Source organism: Phallusia mammillata, chromosome 3 (assembly GCF_965637545.1).
Source record: "Phallusia mammillata chromosome 3, kaPhaMamm4.hap1.1, whole genome shotgun sequence".
NCBI lineage: Eukaryota > Metazoa > Chordata > Ascidiacea > Phlebobranchia > Ascidiidae > Phallusia > Phallusia mammillata.
Window position 1 is genome coordinate 4,883,090 of NC_137254.1, and position 9,376 is coordinate 4,892,465.

The 9,376-nt window shown below is 36.5% G+C and overlaps 1 protein-coding gene across 1 annotated transcript; it reads left to right on the top strand.

Moving 5' to 3' along the window:
• Window positions 1-231: 231 nt before the first annotated feature.
• LOC145219298 (uncharacterized) lies at window positions 232-774 on the top strand. The gene has a single exon (XM_080086679.1). It carries the CDS (start codon window positions 232-234, stop codon window positions 772-774), a length of 543 nt encoding a protein of 180 aa, XP_079942805.1.
• The last annotated feature ends 8,602 nt before the right edge of the window (window positions 775-9,376 follow it).

The following is a 9,376-nucleotide window of genomic DNA, read 5'->3' on the forward strand; positions in this document are numbered from 1 at the left end:
TCAATCAGAACAACAAGAAAACTCAGCGCCTCAAGATTCATATGGCATGGGTTAAAAAAACAAGTTGGAATTTGGGCTAAGCAATGCATAGCTTGTCAAAAAGCAAAGATACAGACGCACATTCGCGCACCATTTGCAAGGTATGCTGAACCCAACAAGCGCTTTGACCATGTTAACATAGATATCGTTGGTCCACTGCCGTCTTGTCAAGGCAACAGGTACCTATTCACTATGGTAGATAGATTTACTAGATGGCCAGAAGCCATTCCAATGCCGGATGTAACGACCACGACCTGTGCTCGGGCATTTGTTGCCCATTGGATCTCTCGTTTTGGTGTACCTTCCGACATTTCCTCTGATCGTGGCCCACAGTTTACTTCCCAATTGTGGTCAGAAATGACAAATATGCTTGGAATTAAGCTTCATCGCACAACTAGCTACCACGCCCAAGCAAACGGTTTAGTGGAGCGCTTTCATCGTCACTTCAAGTCTGCTTTAATGGCTCGCATGAATGGGTTTAACTGGTTGGACGAACTTCCGTGGGTGTTACTTGGAATTCGATCGGCACCGAAAGAAGACCTGCAAACTTCTTCCGCGAAGCTGGTGTATGGGACCCAAATTTCAATTCCAGGAGACTTACTTGGTGCTGAAATGTCAACCAAGAATTCAGAATCCCATGCAGCTTTGCGTTCACTAAAGCCAATACCCATGTCGAGACATGCTACGCGAACCCGTCGCAATATATATCCGCCGGATCGTTATTCTAGTGTTTAACCCGCTTCTGGGGGGAGCTGTGTAGCGACTCTGCCGACCCGCATTTATCAAAGCGTGTTAAATGTGCCTTTTTCTCGAGTTCTCTTTCTTCGCTTGTATGACGCGTTGTATTGAGTCATTCTATTTTGGACGTCGCGAAATAAACATTGAACGCTCGCCTCATAGTAACTATATTGCCCAACCTTCGTACGATAAATGTTTGCTAATTTCTAACAGAGATTTGCAAGCGCAGTAAAAGCTTTTTGTTTGCACCCAAAGTCCGGAAACTGTATTTATGTCTGCAGATATGATCTATCCTGTGGGAACCTAGGCTGACCATCCGTGTTAGTAAAATAAGGTTGCGTCAAAGGGGAAATGAAACCCTGGCAGATATTATTAAGTGCCAAAAGAATGGAGGGAACCAAACATACTGGCAGTAAATAAACTTAGTTATGCTGTGAATAGGTTAAGTTTGAGAATAATTATAATACACATCGAAAAAAACGACAGATTACTACATCAGTATGCTGCATTCCATGCGAACATGTTGTTTCCAAACCCTGTTGAAATGTTAAAAGTCCCGATAAACAACACATGCCAAGCAACGCTTTGTTACACGAGCACCAACGCAGCCGAAAAAACAATCGCTTTCTTGTCACGAATGCGTTATGTCACGTTCTTGCAGGGATTATTTAGAGGTTTTGATGTGTGATGTGATGCAGCTAGTTTCGAAAGCGTTAGAACACTTCCCCCTTCAATGTATGTAGTTTTGTGTTTGATATAATTTTCAGTGTAGGTTTATCTGCAGCTATTTGAATTAAATTTTTAGATAAATACCCGTTTATTTTGCTGAAATCGTGCCAAAAAATTTCTTGATTGATTTTTTTCACTTAAACTTCCCAATATATACTAAAATAATGGGTGCATGTGCTTCAAAAATTTTTGTCAATGATAAAAGGAAAATCGCAACGGACAAAGGAGAGGCGTCCAAAACTGGTAAATTTCAAACCAACCATGGAGAGTATTTTTTCGCGTTCTTTGACTGCTTGCCTCGTGCATTGAGATAAGCTTTATTAATATCACCAGTTTAATGCAAAATTTACTCACCGACATACAGTGTAAAACACAATCTTACATATGTCTGAAAACTTCCAATAAGTAAAACTGTTCGTAAACGGGTAGGTTTTGCGAAATGAATTTCTCGTAATGTACTTGAGTATACGCTTCACGCTACAAAACTTCTAAATAATCCCTGCATGAATGTGACGTAACGCATTCGTGACATGGAAGAGATTCTGTGGAATTTATTTTAATTTAACCATGACAGTTTTTTTTGGCTGCGTTACTGCATTACTTGGCATATGTTGCTTATCGGGACTTTAAGACATTGATATTTCAAGTTTCTCTAGGGCAGGGGTGGGCAACGAAAGTACTGGCAAACGAGTCCAATTATTACATATTTTTGAGCTGATTAATGCGCCTGATGCTAGTTTCTGCGACCTGGCAAAATATGGCTAGAGTCAAATACGAATTATAATTGTAGTTAAGCATATTTGGTAAGAAATCAAGCAAAATCACTTTGTGTTGTACACATGTGCAGCCCGCGATCCAATTTTGACATTAATAATAGGCCCTACAGTAACAAAGGTTGCCCACCCCTGCTCTAGGGGTTAATTTACATTACAATTTTCAGTGGCATTTGGTATAAATTGTTTTTCAGACATTGCATTTCCAAGTTTCTTTGGCATTTTGTACCTTTTGTTTCACTGGTTTCACCAGACCTCTTTAGACTGGCACTTTTTACGATAAATGCTGCACAAGAATAGATTCCTCGTGATTGTAGAGTCGAAAGGTACATTCAGTTAAATACCTTGGTGTGATATTCGACAATAACCTAAATTTTAGGTTTGGATTCATTTTCTTCATAAAACATGCTGCATTGCCAGTATTCTTGCCAACTAAGACATTTCATGCAATTTTCCTGAAGCATACTAGTCGGTAGTACACCCATAACAATGTTTGCCATAGGTTTTGATAACTAAATCAATCTGAAGTCATTAACATTAGTTTACAACACGGTTTAAAATTTACTACTCACAGTCCGTAATTCAACAAAACCTCTACACACAAAAAAATCACAACATTAAAAACAAACAATAAGAGATAAAACAACATTTTTTGACAGAACTACTACATCTTGTGTTTCTCTTCAAAAAAGCATTAATTGGTAGGATTTCGTTCTGGTTGCAACTGGTTGTCTGTGTTTCGACCCTCATCGCCATCTATTTGTGCTGGTTCTTCTGGTGGAGGTGCAGCAGGGTTAAAAACTTCCAATGCAAATAGACCTACAGAATAATTGATTACTTAGTAACACAAAAACTAGATCCACAGTCACACACAATAATCAAATGCTTTTGCCTTGATTTTCAGGTGGTGGATTTAAGTCACGTTCTTCTTCTTCCTGGTTATACTTGCTGAAAATCTAAATTCCAATAATGCGCTTAAGCAACTAAATATTAGTTTTTGATTATATCACAATGATTTCAATGAGAATTGTTTAACATTTCTCACGACATATAAATTACATTTTGTGCTTCAGATGTTTAATGTCGAGTTAAATTATACCATCTGTTCGCCAGATGTTTTTTACCTGGAAAACCCATTTGAATGACAATCCAGAATTCGTAGGTACCTGAACAACAAAACATAACACGATATTATAAAGTTTCAGTGTGAGTCTATCCTGACATAGATTTGCCAATGAGAAAAAACTCAAATTATGGATTGACAACTTGCTGCCGTACACGGTGTAAAAATATTAATTGTACATCTGTCTGCTTGGCTAATGCTTGATCACAAGACACTAACGTTATTGTATTACAAAAATCGTTTTATAACAACTCAATACATAACAAATTGTATTTTTGTTTCTGTGGAACATTTTTTTTCAACAATTGGACAACTAAAATTGTCGTACTGGGTATATTGGCTCCAAACTCAACTCTTAACAGGTAAGTAACAGTTTTGTGATTTACCCAGGTTTTTGGTTAGTGAGATGACGCTACATCATGACAATCTAAACAGCAAACGCATGAGGCGTTTTTAAAAAAATTCCCCGTATCAAACATTGTCTAAACTACATACCTTAACTCCTGCTGGATCAAGGCACTTTTCATTAACGTCATCTCTTACACTCCAACTCGTTGCTTCATCTGGGTAATGTTCTAATGATTTTATTACAGTTTTCGGCTTCCCTAAATTGGTAAAAATTATAGCATTTTGAATGCTTTAAACTGTATATATTTCTTTTACGCAATACATTTTTACCAACAATAATTTCTTCAAATATGGTTTACATTTTTTGTCAAAACTAATAATGCCATTGGTTCAAGTAATGTTAGCATGCAAGCTAAAAAGAAAACTGTTTTAAGAAACATGTGCTGGTAAACGATTTCGATTCACAGTTATTTGAAGTGGCAAGCAGTCCAAGAACGTGAAAAAATACTCTCCATAGTTGGTTTAAAACTTACCAGTTTTGCATGCCTTTCCTTTGCCCGTTGCAATTTTCCGTTTTTTATTTAAATGAAAATTTGAAGCACATGCGCCCATTATTTTAGTCTATGTTGTGACGTTTAAGCGGAAAAAATCTATTTACAAAAACGTTTTTGCGCGTTTTCAGCAATATTCAACGACGAATATTGATCAACTTATCTAATAATTAAGTTCAAACAGCTGCAGATAAACCAGCACTGCAAAGTTATATCAAACACAAAATGCTTCATACTTTTTACAAGAGCAGGAAGTGTTCAAACGCTCAACGCTTTCGAAACTAGCTACATCACGTCACGTCACACTTCAAAACTTCTATATTTTCCCTGCAAGGACGTGACGTAAGACATTCGTGACAAGGAAGAGATTCTGTGGAATTATTTTTACTTTAACCAAGACACGTCTTTTGGCTGCTTTGGTGCTTGTACAGTGAGGCCCTGCTTGGTATATGATGCTCATTGGAACTTTTAACATTATAACAGTGTTTGGAAACAACATGTTCGCATGGAAAGCACCATACTGATGTAGTAATCTGCCAGATTTTTTTACGATGTGTACTATAATTATTCTCAAAGTTAACATATTCACAACATAACTATGTTTGTTTACCGCCAATATGTTTGGTTCCAAGCATTCTTTTTGGCACTTGATAATTTCTGACAGGTTTTTTTTTCCTGTTGACCCAACCTTATTTTACTAACACGAGTGGTCAGCCTAGTCCCATGGGACGGGTTATATCAGCAGACAAAAATATAGTACAAACAAAGAACTTTGGCTGCGCTTGCGTATCTCTGTTAGAGGTTAGTCAACCCATATCGTCCCGAGGTGGGGCAAATATAATTACTACATCATTTACATTAGGGGGGAATTTCTACAGCAGAAATACATCAGTGACATTTGGTGTCAATTGCTTTTTTGACATTGTATTTCAAATTTTCTTTATAATTTTGTACCATTTCCTTTACTGTTTTTACCAGACCAGGGGTGGGGAACCTTTTTGTTTGTAAAGGCCACCCAACGGTTTATCGACACTCGTTTGGGCCGCACAGACTATTTCCCAGGCCAAGGACAGTGGTATTCAAACATTTTTGACTCACAGAATGGCCATATTGATTTATTTAACCTAGAAATTCGCTCGTTTGCAAATGTTAATGATCAAAGAGCAGCTTGTGACATCACAGACGAGCTTAAGACATTTGAGTATGCAGAAACATTTGCATTTTATAACGGCCGAACCCCTAAGGTATTCTTCAGCCTTTGGTCGAACCCCAAAGTTACATCCTATAATTAGTTTTTGTTCGAACGTAGTGGCAAAGTTACTGTTTGTCATTTTGTTATATTCTGACATAATAATACAAGCAACTTGTTTCAGAATTGCTTCAATTCCGGCAATTTTTTAGTTTTTATGAAAATGAAGCATTGTATTTTTAGCATCTGTTCACAAACAAGAAAAAGATGAACAAGTTTTTGCTGCCAACAAAATTTCGTTGTTTTTGTTTCCTACGAACAACGCGCACAATGCTCTTTGTTGCGTCAAAAAAAGAAAATAAAACCTTAGTGCATGGGTTGTACAACCTTTTTGCTAGGACGGACGGACGCATCGCATATTCTTATTTGACCAACGGCCGCTATTTACCTATTTTTTTTAAATAATTGGTTTATATCATATATATATTTACCATCTAATAGCGCCCAAATAGCCCAGATTAATTTCTAGCTTGGTGCACAGATTGAGCTGCACAGTATGAAGATCAGTCTTAAGCGTTTATGATGTCATAATCTATTTGGTGACGCTTGTGGTACCTGTTTTATCGCATTGTTTGTACACAATGGACTGACAAAAAATTGTGATGCATATGACTATTAGGCTGGTAATACCCTTTTTAGTACCGCAAAAACTGTTCAGAGAAGTTTAAAAATGAATATATTTATGAACGAGTTTTATTTTCGTCACGGCCGCCAGTATATATATGTTTTACTAAACATGTTTACGGCCACACAGCGGCGTGGCCGTACGGCCGCAGGTTATGCACCCCTGCCTAAGGGTAACCCTTCAGCGTTTTGATATATTAGGCAAAAAGAAATGCCATTTTTAGCGACTATAGACCCTAGTTTGACGAAAACAAGCATTTGTATTGTACTTCAAAAAGACTTTCGTCGAACCCCTGATTCGGCGTTGCCGAACCCCTTGGGTTTGATCGAAAACCGGTTAAAAACCACTGCTCTAAACGAACCGACAGTATGGAAATGATACAAGCGTCATTTGAAGTGAAGCTGTCGGCATTAGTTTTGAAACAGAGCAATTGAAAACATCAGTTTGGTAAAGTAGACTATAACAGCTGTAAAGCAGTGGTTCTTAACCTTTTTATAACGGCCGAACCCCTACGATATTCTTCAGCCTTTGGTCGAACCCCAAAGTTACATCCTAGGTTTTTAACCCATTTTGTTTGGTGGGTCATAATTAGTTTTTGTTCAAACGTAGTGTCAACATTTACTGTTGGTCATTATCATTGAATAATACAAGCAACTTGTTTGTTTTAATTTCGGCAATGTTTGGTTTACCAAAATGAAGCATTGTTTTTTTAGCATCTGTACACAAACATGAAAAAGATAAAGTATTAAATTTTTGCTGCCAACAAAATTTTATCGTTTTTCTGCTTACGAACAACGCGCACAATGCTCTTTGTTACGTCAAAAAGAAAATAACACCTCAGTGCAACCTTTTGTTAGGACGGCCGCATCGCAGATACTTATTTCACCAACGGCCGACATTTACCTGCTTATTTTTGTTTTAAAATACTTGGTTTATATCATATATATACTATCTAACAGCGCCCAAAAAGCCCACCTTAATTTCCAGCTTGGTGCACAGATTGAGCTACACAGCGTGGAGATCAGTAAAGTGCTGATGATGTCATAATCTATATTGTGATGCATGCGGTACCTGTTTTGTTCGCATTGTTTGCACACAATAGGCGTACAAAAAGTCTGACGCATATCGTTATTAGGGTGGTACTCTTTTTAGTACCACAACTGTTTAGAGCAGTTTAAACATCAAAATATTTATCCAAAAAGTTTTATTTACGCCACGGCCGACACTACATATATAATAAACATGTTTTTAGGACCCTAAAGTTTGACAAAACGAGTATTTGTATTCCACTTCATAAATACCTTTGTCGAACCCCTGATCAGCGTTGCCGAACCCCTGGGGTTCGATCGAACCCCGGTTAAGAACTACTGCAGAGTATTTGAACTATGGTCAAGTTTACAAAAAATAACACAAACATTCGATAACTATTATTGTTAGAGACAAAAAGTAAATGCGAAGATTGCAAGCAAATGACGATGCAAAGTCAATTTGGTAGTAACTATTACGCACGCAAACGATCTAACGATAAGTCTTTTACCAGCATTGTCAAACACATTGCATAATAAACAAATAAGTCGCGCATTGATTTCCTTTGTATCTCAATCATAGTTTTTCAAGCACAATACGCATATAGATTCGAATTTTGCAAAATTTTATGGGTTCAGAATTCTTTTTTCTGTCTTTTGTATATTTTTCTAACCGTCTTGAAAGGTAACATTTAAGTGGATTTAGTGTCATATGTTGACGGTTTTATAAAGTCATTTAAAATTAAAATTTTTGATCACTGAAGTGAAGGTATATGAAGTGTCAAAAGTATGCGTGCATGTGCTTATAAGCGGTATAATGATAGGACCACTATTGTATCATAAATTAAGAGCATTAAAAATCTTTTGTATCACAAAATAATGGTTTTATGCCACGGAACATAAAGTTACAAACACAAATGATAGAATACATGGCACTAGTGATCCAGACAGACCAAAATAGTTTCTACAGACAGCGGGTACTATACGCTTATTGAACATGTTAACAAAACAGAAACGTACCGCTTACATGTTGCACAGCTGTAGATGCAAAAGGAAACACTGCAACACGTTATTGTGTGTGCGCTCACTTAAAAAGAGCAAAACAAAACAAACAATGTGTTTGATTCATTGCTGGTTCAAGTGCAACATAATGAAAGATGTTGCCACAAACTTTCGATACACTTTTGCCTCAAGCAGTTCAAAACAAGACTGGTGTGACCATAACAATTTGCTAAAGACTTTGCATATTTGCGTTCCTATTTGACTCAAAATTACAGTTGAAAACGATTGTACTTTACGAATATGATGCGTACAGATGACCAGACACACTTAAAAAGTACAGATGACCAGACACACTTAAAAATGTTCTACAGCAAATGAAAAACGTTTGATGACAAAATTGAAAACAAAAATAGCATTTATGTGTGTTAAAATAAATATTGTCTCTGGTTTTCGATAGCACATAACGCGATGCAGTACAAAATGCTGCATTTGTTTTTCAGACTGCATTAAAAGAAGAAATACTGGATATTATTTGAAAAAGTACAAAAAACACGAAAAAGAAATTTTGCAAAATTTTGCAAAAGATTTTAATTAGTATTCTGTGATAAAATTTAATTGTAGGATCAGGTCTGGCTAACACAACAACTTATAGTAGTATGGTTGATTGAAATGAACAAAACTTGAAAATGTTAGATTTTTTTTAATTATTAACCTATGTGTACGTTTGTTTAAACGCAATATAACAAGCATTAATTGTTTGAGTGTCTTTTGGTTGTGGTTGTAACTGGTTGAACTGGTTTCGACCTTCATCACCATCTATACGTATTGGTTGTTCTGCTCATATTATGGTCGAAATTGGAGAACGCATTTCCGGCTAAAAATAGTTTAACATAATAATGATGTTCACTCAAAGACACAGATAATATTTATTTCAACTCTTCTTACTATTGCTTTGAATGTCGAATTTATTATGATGTCCTTGATGTGTCATGTTGAGGAAATCCTAAAAATGACAACGCAAACTAAAAACGACAATATCAAAGCTATATGAGACAAACAATTACTCTCACAATCAATCAAAGTTTACCGTTTGTGACGAGCTGTTTCCTACATTCGCAGTATACTAAAGAACAAAAACAATTATGTGTTAAATGCTGCTAGGTTAAAGCGAGTT